This window comes from Triturus cristatus, chromosome 6 (assembly GCF_964204655.1).
Source record: "Triturus cristatus chromosome 6, aTriCri1.1, whole genome shotgun sequence".
Classification (NCBI taxonomy): Eukaryota; Metazoa; Chordata; class Amphibia; order Caudata; family Salamandridae; genus Triturus; species Triturus cristatus.
This window is the reverse complement of record NC_140589.1, coordinates 452,455,339-452,473,638: the sequence shown is the minus strand read 5'-3', so window position 1 is coordinate 452,473,638 and position 18,300 is coordinate 452,455,339. Positions and strand designations below refer to the sequence as shown.

Below are 18,300 nucleotides of genomic sequence, written 5' to 3'. Positions count from 1 at the left end.
GGCCACAGTGGTAGCAGCTGTGGGAGCAAAAACAGCGCCAAAGAAAGCGGGGAAAATTAAAAATAAAGAAAGGAAAATAAAGGACAAGGAGAGAAAACTGAATAAGGGATACAAGAGTGAGGAAAACAGAAGCCATACATGAGCACCCAAGGTAGTTCTATCAGACATACTACGGAATACTGACAAACAAACATTTACAGGTAAAACTGGCTCCTTCATTCCATAAGACAGCTTTAATTGTAGAGGTTTCTAAGCCATGTAAGGATCTGCAGACGTTAGGTCTTACCATTCTTTCTTAATGATACCTCTTGACACTGAGATCCATAGTGTAAGTTTAGAGTGAAGATTATTTACTGTAAGTGCAGACCCAACACACTCTGACCAGTTGGGGTTCGTCCCATGACACAATGCTACATGTAATTTGTGTATTTGTGAAATCCTTTCTAGACATATCTGAGGAAAAGTAATGTGCAGTTACCCTTAAACACAGAGGAGGTATTTGATACAGCAGAAAGTAACTTCATGGTCCATGTGCTGGAAAAGTCTATTTTTGGTAACACAGTACTGTAGTGGATATGCCTGCCATACTTAAAACTAAAATCTCAAGCACGTCACAGAACAGGCAAGATAGTATCAGACAGGTGTCCCTAAATTGAGAGATGACCTAGAAAGCTGGAGGGAAGTGGGTGTGTGTGTGTGCGCATATATCCACACACAAGTTGGTACATATACTTCAGACTGAGGTAACACCCATTTAAATACCAGGAAAACCTTTCTATTCCTTTAAGCTACTGAACATCTATTTTAGCCCAACAAACCCCTAAACAGGTGACTAATCATTGATATTATAAATGTACACCTCACTGCAAATTGGCTTAATGTTATGTTTTCTCTCTTCTGACTTCAAAACACCGAAAATAAAACTCAACAGTGTAAGCGTTCCACTGAACAAATAGGTCTTGCTTCCTTCCTGTAAATCAACAACCATCTAAGCACATTTCCATGGCATAACACTAATGTGGATAATGGCATAACAGGTGTTGAGAAGGAAGGCAAACAAAAACTAGGAGCATCATAGTAAATATGAACAGAATTTTTCCTTATCCTTACCTGAATGGGGATCTGATTTCAGTCTGAATGAATAGTGAAGGTTGATGGACAGCCTTAGGAACCAGGCAGAACCAGATACAAAATTTTTACTTGGGACCAACAAGGCTACAGCTGGTACTATGGTAGATTTAGATGTATCCTTTACCTATTTGAGTCCCTTGTCTGTGTGTACAGGATGAAAATATATGTGGCCTCCTGAAGGGTTGTGGTAGTTGAAATGTTTTGACAAAGTGCAATGGGGAAGTGGAATGTTTAACTACCACAGTGTGAAAGTGCAGGCTGGAGGCAGTTGGGGAGATTGCTTTGTGTTTTTTTATCTTGAATTTTGAGCCACCGCATTGTTCACTCTTGTAGTAAAGAGAAAAACAACCCTGCGCAGTTAGCCAAGACAGTAATAGGATTGGATAGATGGGGCTAATACCAAGTAGATAACCATGTGGATTCATGGCAGAACCCATACAGGCCACTGCCTTCGAAGGCTAAATAATGAACTTGCTTGTTTAGAGTACACTTAGGAACACAGGGCCTTGGTCCTGGTAGACTTTGAAAATGCCTTTGATTTAGTGCACTGGCGTTTCATATCTCAGATTTTGATAGGTACTAATGCTGGTCCCCTTTTCAGGGCGATATGTCAGATCCTATTTACAGACCTGTAGGTGCATGTTTAGGTGAATAGCATCCTTTCTACCCCCTCTGAAGTTAGATAGGGCACGAAGCAGGACTCTTGCCCCTGCTTTTTACACTGATGATTGAACCACTTGCAGAGTGGATCCGTAGGGATGCACTATTCAGCCGATTTAGTTGGAGCACACAGTGGAAAGACAGAATTTCATTATATAACGAAGAGATCTTAATAGATGGTTAGAACCTGGCAGTCTCTATGCCCAGACAGATGCATATACTGCACATATGTGGCGAGGTAGCTGGCTTGGCAGCAAACTGGAAAAGTTCAATGTAAATGCCAGTGTCAGGCAACCATGGTGATCGCCTGGGACTGATTAATTTACAGAGGGTGGGTGACCACTTTAAATACTTGGATACACATCACTAAAACTGGAATGGGGACCTGGGATTTAAATATTGTCCTATAATTCCAACAAATTAAATATTACATGGAGGCCCGGAACTCTCTTCCCATTAATATAGCCGTAAGAGATGCCTTGTTCAAGATGATCTCCCTACCTTCCCTCCTCTATGTCCTGTAAAATTACACATATGATAAACCACTGTTCTTTCCGACCCTACAAGCAGCAATCACTAACTTCTTAAGGGCTGACACACAATCTTGTACTGACTTTAAATTATGTGTGCTGTCCCCATATGAAGGGGGCTGGGACTAGCAGACATCAAACTATATTACTGGGCTATTCAACCTGTTCCCATCAATGGCTTTTTGCAGACCATGATAATGCTAGTGTTTGCTTAGAACTAGAATGTGTACAACGGTTCTGTGTCTTTAATCTTCTATATGGCACAGGGAGATGGCTATGGGAATATTGATTGCCAAGAGGAACACTGCACAGCACTGGCGCTTGGACTGAGTCCTCTCCAAGGAGAAATGGAGCTGTGAATGGATTACTGTGCTAAAGCCAAGGAATATTTTTACAAACTTACTGGGGGTGCCCTCAGAAGTATCATAAGGTTACGGTGGCAGGGTTACTTGAGGCATACAAGTCTGCTCCTGACTTTCCTCATTATAAGATAAAGATTGCAGACCTGTCTGTAGAAGTCAAACATTACCTGGGCCCATTTGGTAATGATGAAACACCTCAATCGCCGAAGTAGTTCTATTATTCATTTTGTCACTCACTGGCTTTATTTGGACACCTGGGGTTATCTTCCCTGGTTTGGGGCAGGGCTCCCCTGGGTGGATGGATCAGATGTCTTTTCACAGAGATCCTCTGCTGTCTTTGGTGGTTGTGTCAGATTCCATACATACCCTTTATTGGATATCAATTTTCTTTATAGTCAGTTTAATTTAATGAAGCGTAAACCAGCTAAATTACTGCCTCCAAAAGACTGGTATATGGTTTATTTAGGTGCTATTATTTTTCTGTTGAGGCAAGGGATGGTAGCTAGTGAATTATCGTCCAGAGCTCCTGAGCTTCCCGGGTGAGTACCTCATACAGTCAGGTTTATCCTTTGTATTCTCGGATATGTAGTTCTGTTTTTACAATGGGATTAACACATGCACATTTTCAGGATACAAAAGGAAAAAAACCTGAACTGGAAGAGCTACTCACACATAGACACGGGGTACTTGAGAGCTCTGTGCATAGGACCTTCAGAAGTAAAGCAGCTGTTTTAAAACTGTTTCTAATCCATTATACCAGAGAGAAGGGAATATTTTTCGAAATCTATCTCACTGCATGTCCATAACTACTTAGATCTACTGTTGGTAAAATGACACTCAATGCGTCACTGACAACACTGAAATGTCACACATTAGGGTGACAGGCGTCCCAGATTTGCCCGAACAGTCCCGGTTTTTCGCCAGCTGTCCGGGCAGATTTCGGGACATTAAGCTCAAGTCCCGGTTTTTAGAGAGGGTCGGCCGAAAACGGTGGGAGGTATCTTTTCATGTTTTGCAAAGCAGGGATAGTTAGCTCCTGTTATAAGAAAGCAATTTAATTAACAGGCATGCTACTGGCTCTTAAAATGGCATTGTATGTATGTTCTAACAACCTCTTCTGAAAGTCTCTGCTAAGGAGCACTGTCATTCTGTGGGATGGGTTGAAGGAACATTGTAGTCCTTCTATTTTTGGGAAATGTCCCGTTTTTTTGTGCTTTAAAATTCTGGTCACCCTAACACGTATGCACACTGGAGACATGGAAATGTCACACATAAGCAACCTGTAAACTTGGTAGCTATGCAATAACTGCCAATCGCTCAGGGTAGCATTTCAACCTTTCGTTCTTTTGGCCAATATGCCATCTCAGTTTGGACCCATCTATATGCAAATCAGTCTTGACCCTGCTCCAACAGGAACAGTCCAGCCCTTACTGCGAAGCCAGGTCCTCCCTGGACCAGAAAACAAACAACCTAAGACCGGGTACGCCATGATTGGGGCTCTTCAGTCAGGTGTAGCTTGGTTCCACTGCCATAGTGAAAACATGCACGTGAGTTTGAGTAATGCCATTTAAAACAAACAAACAAACAAACACAACAAAAAGTAACTCGATGTCTTTCAATTAAAACTGGGCGCAGCAAACAGAAACGAAAAGGGCTGAAATGAGACAACACAGAATTCTAATAAAAACAACACTTTTTGAGAGACATTGTATGCCTGTTTTTCACTAAATTGAGTTGAAAAAAAAATTACGACAAATTTGAATTAGTTAAATCAACAGTTTATATTTTGTAACTATCAGACTTTAATCAGAAATGAGAAAGGCCCGATTCTATTTACTCGAGTCTGGAATAGGCTGCATTCAGTGGTTGCCCTGCCACCGCTCTCTACCTTTCACTGTATCGGCTATGCTGTTGAGTAGGGCGCACATCAGCTCCCCGTCGATGTGGTGAGGGTTCAACACGCGTGCAGGCCGCAGGGTCTTATTGAACTGACTCTCCAGCTCCAGAAATCCCTTGTCCCCGGAGAGGATCGTGAAAGGGATTTGCTTGGGCAGCTGTTCGTCCATTCGGCCAGCCTACAGTAAGAACCAAGCGAAAGCGTGTTAATACCAGTGAGAGGTCTGTGCCAGTGGCTTGTACATACTGCAGTGTAACAGAGTGTATGCACAAAAAGACACTTTAGAAGATTATTCAATTTAATTCAAAATAGACCTTTGTGGAATCCTGTCTGCAGCACAATATTTTCACGTGTCTCTCAAAAGACAAAACATAAGTTGGCTTACCTGTAACCATGTAGGAAGGTCTTCAGACTGTGAAGCAGCAATTACTAGCGAAAAGTGACAGTATTTATTATAACTGCTGTGCGCCATATGACGATGGGGAAGCAGCTGGGAGGAAAAGGGAACTGCTCTTACAGCAGTGAGAGCGGCATCCGTCGAGTGGAGGAGAAGGCCACAAAGCCAGGGTCTCGCTTTAAGGGCTAACGCATGATGGAGGCTCAATCTGTGCAAGGAAACTGGAAGCGCTGGATATAGTTGGGCTGGAGAGGAAACCCAAAACTGCAACTCACGACGATCCTAAAGGAGAAAGGAAACACCATTGCGCAACGTGCCCACTCTATGGTGCAGTGAGGAGATAGGATACAATGATATTTTTTTGCGACTTGGTTCCCACATTGTGGTTTTACTGCAACAGGCCGAATGGAGATCAGGACCACATCATTGGCGCTCCCTGGCTGGCTTGCAAGCAGTGTAGAACAAATAAAAGTTAGGAGCGACTAAATGCCACTAAGGGATGGAAAAACACATCTAGCCTGGGAGAATAGAAGCCTGGTGAGTCCCTTGCCATAAGAGAGGCAAAAGCTTCTGGTCAAAAATGAAGATGGTGGTACTGCTAGGGACTGACCATACAGTGGTGGTGGCCTTTTTGCTTGCTGAGATTCAAATAGGTGAACTTCATGGGATCCCATGTGACTAGTGCTTCATAGCAACAGATAGCTCCAAAACAAATGACTCCATTAAGCACAAGAACTAGTTTCTGGGACGTCCACATATGAACTCTGCTGGAAGCCATTCCCTATTGGAAACAGTGGCAGTGGGGAAAACGGAAGTCAGGTTTTGATTGAATTACCAATACTGAATATCTGCGACAACTGAAACTATGTCGAAAGGAGCAGGTGGCGTCCTCTGCCTTGATTTCCTACTTCCCATGCAGTAGTCGCTGTGATGGCAAATAGCAAGTGCCTATATGACTACCTGGTACATAAAAGGGAAAACATGCTGTTTCAAAACCTTGGAAAAGGAGCTCATAGTTGAAACCACACTCACTCTGTCTCCTACAAGGAATTTTCTCTTACTGAGGCCCAGCTGGTGCACCCTCATTTCCTTACCACAGACAATTTTCAGTACACTTCTATCAAATTCAGTAGCAATCCCAACAGTGAATATCATATCAAGTGATTAACCACAAGAACATTTCAGTCATAACTCAAAAGATACACAACTGCAACTTGAGAAAACTTGGAGCTAACATACCCCATCAACTACAGACCCAGTTCCAATGGATGATTCCTTGGAAAACCGATAAAAGTGACCACTTTCTGCTAGATCTAAATAGCTGAGGAAAACTCCTTACTATTTGACAATCAAACAAGCTTCAAGTTGGGAAGATGCACGGAATCTGCCCGATTTTCATTTGGGACGACCTGAAAACCACACTAGATAAAGAGGGAGTGGCAGGCTCTGTCCCTTCGACGGCATTTGGCAATGTCAATCATGACATTTTACTGAGCAGGCTAAATGAGCATCAAAAGTAATATCCTTTACTTGTGTGGCTCCTACCTTAAAGACAGGTCAAGCTTCATCCCTATCCCCCATACTACTTCAAACCATACAGCATCGAAATATGAGTTATTATCCTACCACTTTTGCTCAACATTTACATCAAACCATTCTTGAACCCGATCAGTTGTTTCAATCACACTCACAATTCTAGATAATTTGTAAAGTGGGTAAATCAAATGACAGAACTCCCCCCTAAAAAATAGATGACTGCTTGAAAGCAACTTAAAATAGATAATACGGAGTCACCTCAACGCCTCAAAAATAGAAATCCTAAAATGTAGGGAATACAAAAACTACAACATACTAACAAAGAGGTCTGAAGAACTAGGAATGCTGTTAACCTCCTTTGTGTCAAACCTACATTCCACATCATGTGAACATTCACAACGCATCATCCCTCATCTTGGATTCCCATAATAGCTCCAGCCCACAACCTCACTTATCTTTTTACATTGAGATTAAAAATGATCTACTTAGAAAATTCTAAATCCAGCTGCAAGACAACTTCTGCACTTTAAGATTCACAGCCACATCTCACCTTCGTGGGGCTCTGCACTGGCTACCTGTTGTCAGAGGACCTTCAAACTACAGAGCATAATGCACAAGACAATAAGAGAAAAACAATCAATATTTGTACAGATGACGCACAAGAAATACTCCCATAACAGGGTGCTATGCTTCAGATTGGTCCTACAACTAACTGTTCTGCCATACAAGAAGAAATCTGTCCGTGATGCATCCTTCTAAATCCAAGCTGCCAAACGAATTAATTTAACCCTAGCAAGATACGATGACCATAAATCACCTGATGTTTAGAAGGATGCTGAAAACATGGTTATTTTTCACTTAAACCTTTGCATATAAAGCAAATGAATGGTCTCAGGATAAACAGGAGTTAGGGACTAAGTGTAACACAGTGAAACTTAAGGAATCACCATCATAACTGATAAAGAACAGCATCCCAGAACAACACATCACTGACAAAAATGGAATACCAGGTTACACCTGGAAACCAGAATGAAATCCTGATTCTATTTAACACATCTATATAGACCCGAACCCCCAATGGAATTCAGACATTTGGTACTTGCATAACCTGACACAACTTTATAATTACAAATAAAAAATGATAAATAAAAATCTCTTCTTGTACTAGTACTCCTTGGCATGACAGCATGTGTGCAAATACCAAAATGTGTATGACTTGTATTCTTCTGTTCTACACTGCTTGACCTTCCTAACTATACATGTCTTCCTTACTATAAGAATACTTGATAGGAAATGGAAAGCAAGGTGAACTGCAGAGAGCAACAAAAAGGCCACCCAAGCAGAACATTCCTAAACAAAGAAAAGGGATGAAAGGAGAAAAGTCGTAGGAGGAGGCCAGAAACCAAGATGGTGCAAGAGAAAGGAAAACCAGCAAAAGACACCCAGACCACTGAATGTGTGTCTACAAACTTCTCAGCATACATTCTCAGGGAATGCTTGGTCATAAAGGATTGCTTCCAATTCCTTTCTGAATTTGTAATGATCCAGCTGAAGCCCTAGTTCAGAAGGCATATTGATCCACGATGAAGATCCACAAATGCTCAACATTTTCGTTTCAAGCTTCTTTTTTGCTGAAGGGTGCTGTGGTAATTCTGTTGTCCAGTGAAGATCTAAGGGGACATGAAGGATTGTACTTTGAGAACAGTTCTGACAAGTATTCTGGGCCCTGGGACCAGGATGCTCCGTGGGTAGCAGTGAGCACCTTGAAGGTTATTCATTGTTTAATGGGAAGTTAATGAGGGGTGTGAGTGGTTGGGTAATGTGCTCTTATCTTTTAAGACCTGCTGCTGGTCTTGCAGCTCTCGTTTCTGGACTAGTTCATCCTTCCTTTTTGTGAAGGACAATATCCATACTATTATAATTATGAAGCCAAGAAAATACTAGTGCACAAATGAAGTCAACTTTGTGCTGTCAGCTTAATAATGCTGTCACTTTTCTGAGTACATTGAGGTAGATATGTGCTCTCATTATCAGTGCATTCAAGTGGGAAGAGAAAGACATTTCGTGATCAAAGACTATACTTAAGTTTCTTGCTTCGCATTTTGAAGAGGGAGGTTCTCCTAGTGAGTGGAGCCATTTGAACGGAAGGCAACTCAAGTCGAAGTTACCTCAGATGAGAATTTTAGTTGTTGATCCATTAAAGCATAACCTACTTAATAGCATCCACTCTTGAATGGACATGAGGTGATGTCTGTTAAATTGAGGTTGTTTGTATGGAAACTGACCAGGTTCTGAGTCTGGAATGGAATCCCTAATTTCTTGATATCACCTGATAAGAGACAGACATAAGCAATGAAAAGAAACAATCACTGGGGTTCCTACAAAGAGTGGGATGGGTTTCAATGTGAATTTCCCCAGATTGATCTGTTGAGTACGAGTCTAAAGAAATGAATGAATCCAGGCCAGTATTGTGCCATTTATTCACATCATAAGAATATTGTGGTATAAGATGTCATACGCAGCAGACAGTCCAATAGTATTAGAGCAGTGGTGCGATTCTTATCTAGTGCTTTGAGAATCTCTTCACAAATGTCAATCAGGGTAGATTTGATGCTACAACTGCCAACCGATATCACAGTGTGCTAGGACAATCAAACAATAGATTAATCACACTCTCCATTCACTTTAATCATGTAGACACAATTAGGAATGCAAATTGATATTGGTAACTAAAGTATCTGTATCAATAAGAATTAACAACTAACTTGCCTCTGGATTAGAAACTGCATGCAACTAATCGATACACTAAGTCTAACAATGTTACGTAATGAGTTATACGACTAATCGTAACATTTACAAGTCATGCTACAAAATAACTGATTCCAGAGAGAAGCGTGCTATCTGCTCACAAAAGCACTTCAACACCTCATCATGGGTAATAAACGCTATATAAATCTACAAATCTATATAAATCTACAAATCTACAATGCAAAACATCAAAACTTAAGTGGATGTGTTGCAATCACACATCTTTATGTGGGGCGTCTTTTCACCCCATGTCCAGTCGCACTGCCAACATGCTTGCGCCCATTCTGCACCTGCTCATAGTTAACAATTTACTCTGTTTTTTCACTTTTTCCTTTTTTGGTCCATTTTAAACCAACTTTTTTAACATCTTTTTAGATCAATTCCAGTTCAATCCACACGTACGAATGTTATGCCATTTTCAAAGTTTCTCATGTTAATGTTGTGCCCATCCGGACCTCTTACAAAAACACGTACAGGTGCAAGGTTCGTTCGCAGCAGTGTTTATTAAAAAACCCAATGCATTTCGGGCATACCAAAGCCCTTCTTCGGGGGTAACTGAAATAGACAATAAAACATTTCACATTCAATCAGCATTCATTGTTGTAATTATGCATGTACCATTTTAATTTCATAAGTATTATTGTGCTACCTGCTGCATCTATCATAAAAAAAGTGTGTTTTTTCAGCCTGTCTAAGTATATTTATTGCTCCTCTCTTAATACCTATACTCGTACCCCGCTCTTAAAAACCCTTCTATCGGTAACATCATTCAGCTGACAGAACATTTAATCTCTAAGCGAACCGCACGCTTACTCCCCTTGACCCTCCCTATTCTCACACTGCGAACTCCCGCATACATCCTTCAACATCTAACATTGCTGCAACCTCTCATTTTACTCTAATCTGTTCACCCAATTCCACTACTTTTCTCTCTCAACACGTACCCACATTTTAAACCCACTCGCTATCACCTCATTCTATTCTCTGCCACAATGTTTCCCAAAATATTTGCATACCTGCCACATCTTTTCAAACCCATCCAGTCTCAGCAATGTTAGATGTTGAAGGCTATAAGTTGGCAGTGCGACTGGACATGGGTTGAAAAGATGCCCTACATAAAGATTTGGATATCGAGGTGTCATAGGGCAAGGCATTATTCCAGTGGGCACGCACTAACGGAAGATAATGGATTAGACTGAGAAGAATATATCAAAAAAGAGAGTGCATCTCACATTTCTGATGATGCACAATCACACATCAAAACATGCTTTAAAGAACCTTTCTTAACTGAGGACCAGGAGTGGACAACCTTATAAAAAACCTCTGTTGAGCAAATTAAAATGTGAGGTGTTATCCATGAGCAGGAAGGGAAGAACATAGAGAGACAAATTGAAGAATGAAGAGTTGCAAAACAGACCTTAAAGAATTATGTATGTAAGGCATCTTCCAAGAGGGGTAGTATGCAGAGACAATCAGATCGTTGTCCAAGAATTGCTGCATGACATTAGAATAGAACCTGAGAAACAGCCCTTACATCTAGTCCACACTCACAGAACAACAGGCTTTGGAGGTCCTTGCCGAAATGCCCGACTATCCCCCTGGACATTCCCACAAGTGCACACTTTTTTGCAAGAAAAAAACATACTGGCTGGGGCGGGGCCTCGACCAGCACCAAGATGGCCGCTCGTCTCTGAAGTTCCAGAGCCACTGCTACGCGGCCACAGTTTTTTCTTCACACGCCCAGGCCCTGGGGTAGTCTCAGGGTTAGGGGGTGATTCCCGACTCACTCTAGACTCTGGGGGAGAGGGGCTACTGGAGGTCTGAACACTTGCCTAATGATGCGGCGGCCTGCGAGACCAGCAGCCTGACGCGGCGACAGGGGCTACAGGTGAGCCTGAGGGCGGGGCTGCTGGCATGCAAGACAGCGGTGCCTCATTGCAGATGGGAGCCGTTTCGCAGTCCCACAACGCAAGAATGCCTGCCTGCAGCCAACTCTGGGCTGTGGCGGTGAGTGTCCCCGATCATTTGAGTGCTGCTGCTTCTCACTCCCAGCTGACTGGCTGGGCCTCATGCCTGGTTGTGGCCTGCAATGGTTGGGTACTGTGACCCATGGGACGTGACCAAGATCACTCCATTACAGTAGCCCACATGCCATGCACAGCAGATCAAAAGGGGAGGATTGCTGGATGGCACAATCGCCCCCATTTGTTACCAGGGTGACCATACGATCCCAAGGATTACAGGCAATTATAGTGAAACATGTGGGGTTGGTGATGTGATAGTCTCGCAAAGCGCCACACAGGCACGCGCTGTACTGAACCCCTCTTTGGCGCTCTTTCATGCTCCTGCACTCCTTGCCTGCTCTGACCCCAGAGGGTGCCTCCTCAACTGTTGCTACACGCAAGGATAAAATGCCCTCCTCTCTGGGCGGTGATTATTTGGGCCTTTTTGCTGAGAAGTAGTGTCCCCTCCTATATACTATGGGGCATGGTGACCCGAAACGGCGCCAGCTCTCATTTGATGCTGCCAGGACCCCTAGGTGCGAGTAGGATGGGGGCCCTCAGCGTGGGGACCCCTAAGGGCATACTGAATCAGAGCACTCCCCGCCAGATGGGGCCACGGCCATTATGGCAGAACTGCGAGCTGGATTCAAGGCCATAGATGCACGCTTTGATACCCTAGCTACTCAACTGGAGGATATGCGGGGCCGCACAGACCAACATGGGACTTGCATCGAGGCTGCTGAGCACCGAATAGCAGAGATGGAGTATAAACAACCTACGCTTGCCAAGTGGTTGAAGTGCACAGAGCGACTCCTCAAAACAGTCACTGCCAAAGGCGAGGATTTGAAGGAGCATTCGTGCTGGAATAACATCAGCATAGCTGGAGTGGCAGAGTCCACTAACACGGGCCCTATGAGTGAGCACGTGGAACGCCTGCTGAAGGAGCTGTTTGGGATCGACACATTCTCACCTACGTTTGCTGTGGAATGGGCCTATCGCTCGTTATGCCCTAGAGCCGCACCTGGAGCTCCCCCGCGCTTAATTATAGCTCGGCTCCTTAACTACCACGACCGCAATGTCGCTTTTCACCTGGCCTGGGTCAGAGAATCCATCCAATATCAAGGCATAATGCTTGCCCTCTATCCCTACTCTACCCCCTTGGTACAGGAGGCCCGCCTAAAATTTGTGGATATAAAGTGGTCCTTACAGAAGAGTCCGATATGTGATGCTTTACCTGGCGTGATTGCGAATCCATCTGAATGGTAAAACTCATGTTTTTGACTAACCTGCTGAAGTGGTCAATATCTGGAAACAGCACCGAACTGGTTCTACTTCCCCCACTGGTGGTGGAGCGACTGGCTCATCGCGTTCACCTTCCACTGACCCATAATTCCTAAACCATAAAGCGAACATTTATGTATTGGGGTATCATGCTTTTCTATGCTGCGCTAAACCACTGACTGGTTACCCCTTTTCTACAGATAAGCGGACAGGTGGTTGTTATTTGGCTATATCAGACTTGGTCATGCACCTTACCATTGTTCTTATTCTGTCAATTTTCCTGCCTTAGGCAATATATATGTTTGCATTAATCCATGGGTGTTGTCGGTGGTCTCCTTCGAGTGTTGGGATTTACTGGATACTGGTTGGGTAGTTATCCGATGTGGGTGAACGGTTGGGGGTAATGGTGGTTATATGTTAGATGACTGTTTTGTACAGGGCACTGATTATACTAAAGGCCATCTCGTGGCCCTCCCATGCACTGTTCTGAGCTCATACACGCATCCACAGGCTACATGACACCACCAGCTAACAGTCCTGAGGTAGTAGGGCTGAAATGTATATCATGGAATGTGCAGGGACTGTCCAACCCTTGAAACGGACGACATATACTATCTTACCTTAGCCTCCATGATGTCCAAGTGGCGTTCCTACAAGAGACACACTACGCCATGAACTCTGTTATTCAGTTTGCATCTAATTGGGGAGACAATCGTTTCTTCGCAAACTATAGTTCCTACTCAAGAGGGGAGTGCATCCTCATTCATAGAGCAATACCTTTCCAAACACAAAGTAGTTGCAAACCCCGATCACCGCTATCTATTAGTGGCCGGAACCCTGGGGATGGAGGATATACTCCTAGTAAACATTTATACTTCACTATGTCGAATCGCCAGATTTCTTTCCCTAATATATCTACACATATTTCCAACTGGGCATTGACACTATTTTAATGGGTAGGGATTTTAACCTGACATTGAATCCGACTCTGGACACAACAGGTACTGGGCTGATAACCAAACCCCACTCTGTGCAGGCGCCGACTACATTGCTGCAGTCCTTTCTTTTGGCAGACATGTGGCACACCTGTGATCCTTTAAGTAAAGGATTTTCCATTTACTCATCCCCACATGGGATATGGTCATATATAGATCATTGGTACCTCTCGCCCAATCTCGCACCTCACTCTTAATCATCTCCCTTGCACACTTTCAGAACATTCGCTGGTGTTTTTGACCCTCTCCATTCCCAACGCCTTGTGAACCTGTGCTGCTCCTTGGTGTTTCCTGGCTGAAGAGCTACAAGATAGCGTATTTCCAAGCGAGGTCAGGGACGCCACAGTGGAATTATTTCAGCGGAACTCCGGGACGGTATCTAGTTATGCCACACTTTGGGAAGCGTTTAAAGTCTGTATCCAGGGAACTTGTATAGCTAAACAGTTTGAGATCCTCCGCTCCATCCGAGTGTGTAGAGGGCATTAAGAGACCTTGACGCATGGGTTTTGCAGGAAATTCCCCTGCCTTCACTGCATCAAAGGGCCGGACTGGTCACGGAGTTCCAGGATCTCGCTGCTCATGAGGCCAACTACCTAGGCAAATACACGCGGGCCGGGGTATACGGAGAGGGTGAAAGACCAGGGCGTACACTAATCAGACGGCTGCGTCCTCCGTATCAGTCTTCCTTTACTACACAGGTTCAGATAGCAGGTGGCACATCCGGCACTAACAGTGCCAACATCACCACCACCTTCCTCTCATATTACGTCCGCCTATATAAGATGGCCAACAACAATTCTTGGCATCGCCTATCACGGTCAATGAGATCTCCCAAGCCATCGTTGACCTCAGCGGAGCCAGCGCTCCCGGTATCGAAGGGCTACCTGGCACATTCTAGAAGGCATTCAAGCCATTGCTCGCCCCCCACTTACTGGAGGTCTATGCAGAATCCCTTGAGAACGGATCGCTTCCCCCTATGAGGCGAGAGGCTGTTATATCTCTGGTCCTTAAACCTGGCAAACCTCCATCTCGCTGTGCTTCTTATAGGCCCTTCTCTCTACTAAATCAAGAGTATAAGATCTTAGCAAAGATCTTCACGACTCTGATTTCTCTTTTGGTAGATTAAATAATATCGCCTTTTCAAACTGGATTTGTCCTAAATCACTCCACATCGGTTAATCGCCGCACGGTATTTGCAATTATTAATCCGATTACTCCTGAGCTTCCAACAGCAGCGATATTGCTTGGCGCTGAAATAGCGTTCAACTCCTTTGAGTGGTCCTTCCTCTACACCACATTGCGAAAAATGGGAATCCAAGAATTTCCCTGATCTTATCCACCTCTTGTACACAAATACTGTTGCTCGACTCCGTATAAACGGCGGATTTATGGATCAATCAATCAGGGTATGTGAAGCGCAGCTAGTCACCCGGGAGGGTCTCAAGGCGCTGGGGAAGGGGCACGCGGCTCCTATGCCCTCACGGAGAGATTCGAGCTTTCGCAGGGAACCAGACAAGGCTGTCCTTTGTGGCACTACTGTTTATCATCGCGATGGACCCCCTTGTCCGTCATCTGCAGGAGCGTCACCTGCACCGCGGGCATCGTTTTCGAAGAGGCCCCTTATTGGCTTCACTATATGCAGATGGCGTCATGCTATTCGTTTGGGACCCTGAAACTAATCTCCATCGCTTCCCCAGGAAGTTGTGAGGTTCAGGGTCTGTTCTGGGCGGGTCATGAATTGGGCCAAATCTGAAATATTCCCGCAAAGGGATGCCACTGCCAGTTTTACTGTGGACTTCCTCCTACGCTGGTGTACCGACTCCCCAAATATCATGGTGGTTTTTTGCACCGCAGTGCAGCGGAGCTGATTCGGCTTAGTTATGGAACTGCTATTGACCACTTATCCATGCAAATTGATAGATGGATCACCCCCCCTCTTTCTATTGATGGAAGAATTGCCATCATTAAAATGGTGGTATTCCCTCGCTTTCTATATTTTTTTCTTAACATTCCCATTTCACGCACCTCTAAATTTTTTGACATGCTGTGGGGTATGCTTACTAGACTGATATGGGCTGGTGGACAGCCGCGCATCAGTTTGCAGACATTGACAATGCATCATCAGCGAGTAGGGTTTGGTGACCTGGATTTTTATTTGTACTACCTGGTCGCACAGGCACATTTTGCGTACTACTGGTACCATCTGGATGCCAGATTGCAATATCTAAACCCAGAGTGGACCCAGGCTCGGCCTCACTCTTTCAACTGTCATACCCAACAGTCTACCTAAATCGCCCACTGAAATACAGATCCTCCAGACCACATACTGGGCCTGGACAAGACTATGTCGATATTTGCCTGCTGATCTCCTTTACTCTCCGCACATACTGATCCTGGACAACCCATGGCTTTTACCGACTATGGAAACCTTGACCAAAAGAACCTTAACCCGATGCGAGTTGCACAGTCTTGGATACCTTTTCCATAACGTCTCATATGAACAGGTTTCTGCTGCATAAAAAGCGTGCCTCGGTGGCGGCCGCACTTCGAGCATATGATGCAGATCCAGCGGAATTTGCCCCTGCTTTAACTTATTACTTCTACTAGCGCCCACCTGGACTCCCAACTAGCTCTTACACTTCAGTAACAGGTGGGCAAGGGGGGAATGCGCGGCTTGGGAAAATGGTCTGGGACACCCCTTGCCAGACAAGACCTGGACCTACTGCTGCAAACAAATCCATTTATCTCTTGCAATCATCGCCATAAGCTTTTGCACTTCAAGTACATACATAGAGCGTACATTACACCTGAATTACTAGCGAAGATGGACCCCACTAAATCCCACAGCTGCTCTAGATGCGCGGTGGAGTCTGCAGACTTTTCCAATCTGGCGTGAATTGCGCACCAATATTAGCATACTGGGGTGAAGTTTTTCACTACCTTGCTTTGATGATTGGCACTGAACTGACCCCCTGCACATTAATGGTTACGTGAAACCGCTAGAAGCTGGAGTTCGTCGCTTTTCTGCTACTGCCTTGCTCCTTGCTGAAGTCTCTAAACACTGCAGTAGTCCAACAGTTAAGGCCTGGATGAGAGATTTAATACACTGCGATACTACTAGCGACATTTATGCTTCTTTGCAACCATCACCTCCAGGCCCAACAACATTTAGCAGCCGCTTTGCTCTTACTTACATTTGCACCCTGAGGAGACGGAGTGAGTATAAACGTGCATGTTGCACAGTAGTGCCCTGTATACACGCAGATTGAAGATGCTAATGCGATTGCTCCTTGTTCTGTTCCTCTTATGCAATGTAGGGTCCATCCCGCATGATATAATACTCTTTGCTTGAAGACACATTTTTCCTCTTACGCCATGCGTTTTGTCATACCCACCCCCTCTGGACTATAAATCAACAGTACATACAATAATAATGCTCTAATCCGCATTGTAAATGATGTTGTTTTCCTATTGGTGCCCTGTGGTGGCAAGCAAAATACCCCGCGTGTTTATGTTTTTCTGACTGGTTCTCTTGTATTTCTTCTTTTTCTGTATTGTGGAAAATGCAATAAATAAAAAATAAAGAAGAAAACATACTGGCTAAAGCTCAGCCATAAAGTACAGCTGAATCATGGTTTAATGGCAACAGCGATGAAGAGAGACAAAGACTTGAAGCCTGTCAGAGACTTCCGGAACACCCAGAATGTAGCATATCAATGGGTTCACTTGTTTTACTTGATCTTCACCGGACAAGGGTAAAAGGTAAATGTCAGATTGCTTCAAGAGGCAAAGAACTTCTGGACAAAAAGGATGGCAAAGGTGCCAGCACAGCAGATATACACAGAGAATATGGTACATCCACATGACGTCCACTGTGGAAAAAAGCACAAGGCCACAAAAAATAGAACAAATCATGTTTAGAAGATATGGCTGCAGACAGAGAAAACATCCTTTGACACTTGACAGCAGTTAGCCATCAGAAAGACAACCCTTAAAGCGAAGATGAGTCCGAATCACATAACAAAAGGGTTCACTCTTAGGGTCCCCTTAATCAGGTACTACTTTCATTCTAAAACACAGGAGTCATGGTGTACAGTGTAGGGGATTGGAGAGATTGGGCGGATGCTGAATAGGACCTCGGGACAGTAAGCCCAGTGTTCCTGGGAGGACTGCCAAAATGTTTCGATTTGATCCTAAGTTTATTCACGATGATTTTATGGACTTAAAGTGATATTTATATTGTCAAGGTTCTAATAACCATTATATTATCTGGGGCAAAGGGCTATGCATAGGTAAAACAATGCAATCAATTGTTACTAACCCTGGGCGTAGTTCGCGAAGTAGCGCTACGCGTAGCTACGCAAAGTGCACTTTGCGAACTGCGTAGTACCCTGTTCGCACTGTGTAAGATGCCGTTTTCAATGATTGCACAGTGCGAACAAGCATCCGGCACTGTGCAATCATTGAAAACGGCATCTTGCACGGTGCGAGCTGTAGTTTTCTGCCGCTCAAGTAGATTTTTACTCGAGGGGCAGCTTTCTCAACGCGATCACTCACAAAGAGAAACTTGACCTCCCTGCGTTGAGAATCTCGCTGGGAGGTTTATTTTCCACGCTCGCGATCAACAACTTGATGTTGCTGATCGCGAACGAGGAAAAAGTCTCGCCGGGATGTCATTTTGCTTGCTCGTGGTCGCCAAC

At 44.2% G+C, this 18,300-nt stretch overlaps 1 protein-coding gene across 1 annotated transcript in view; it reads right to left on the bottom strand.

Annotated features, from left to right (window-relative positions):
- Positions 1-18,300, bottom strand: part of ZNF451 (zinc finger protein 451) — a 641,645-nt gene that overhangs the window by 89,810 nt on the left and 533,535 nt on the right. Inside the window, exon 12 of the mRNA XM_085610887.1 lies at positions 4,572-4,758. Coding sequence (XP_085467013.1) covers positions 4,572-4,758 — 187 coding nt within the window. The remainder of the gene's footprint in view (positions 1-4,571; positions 4,759-18,300) is intronic.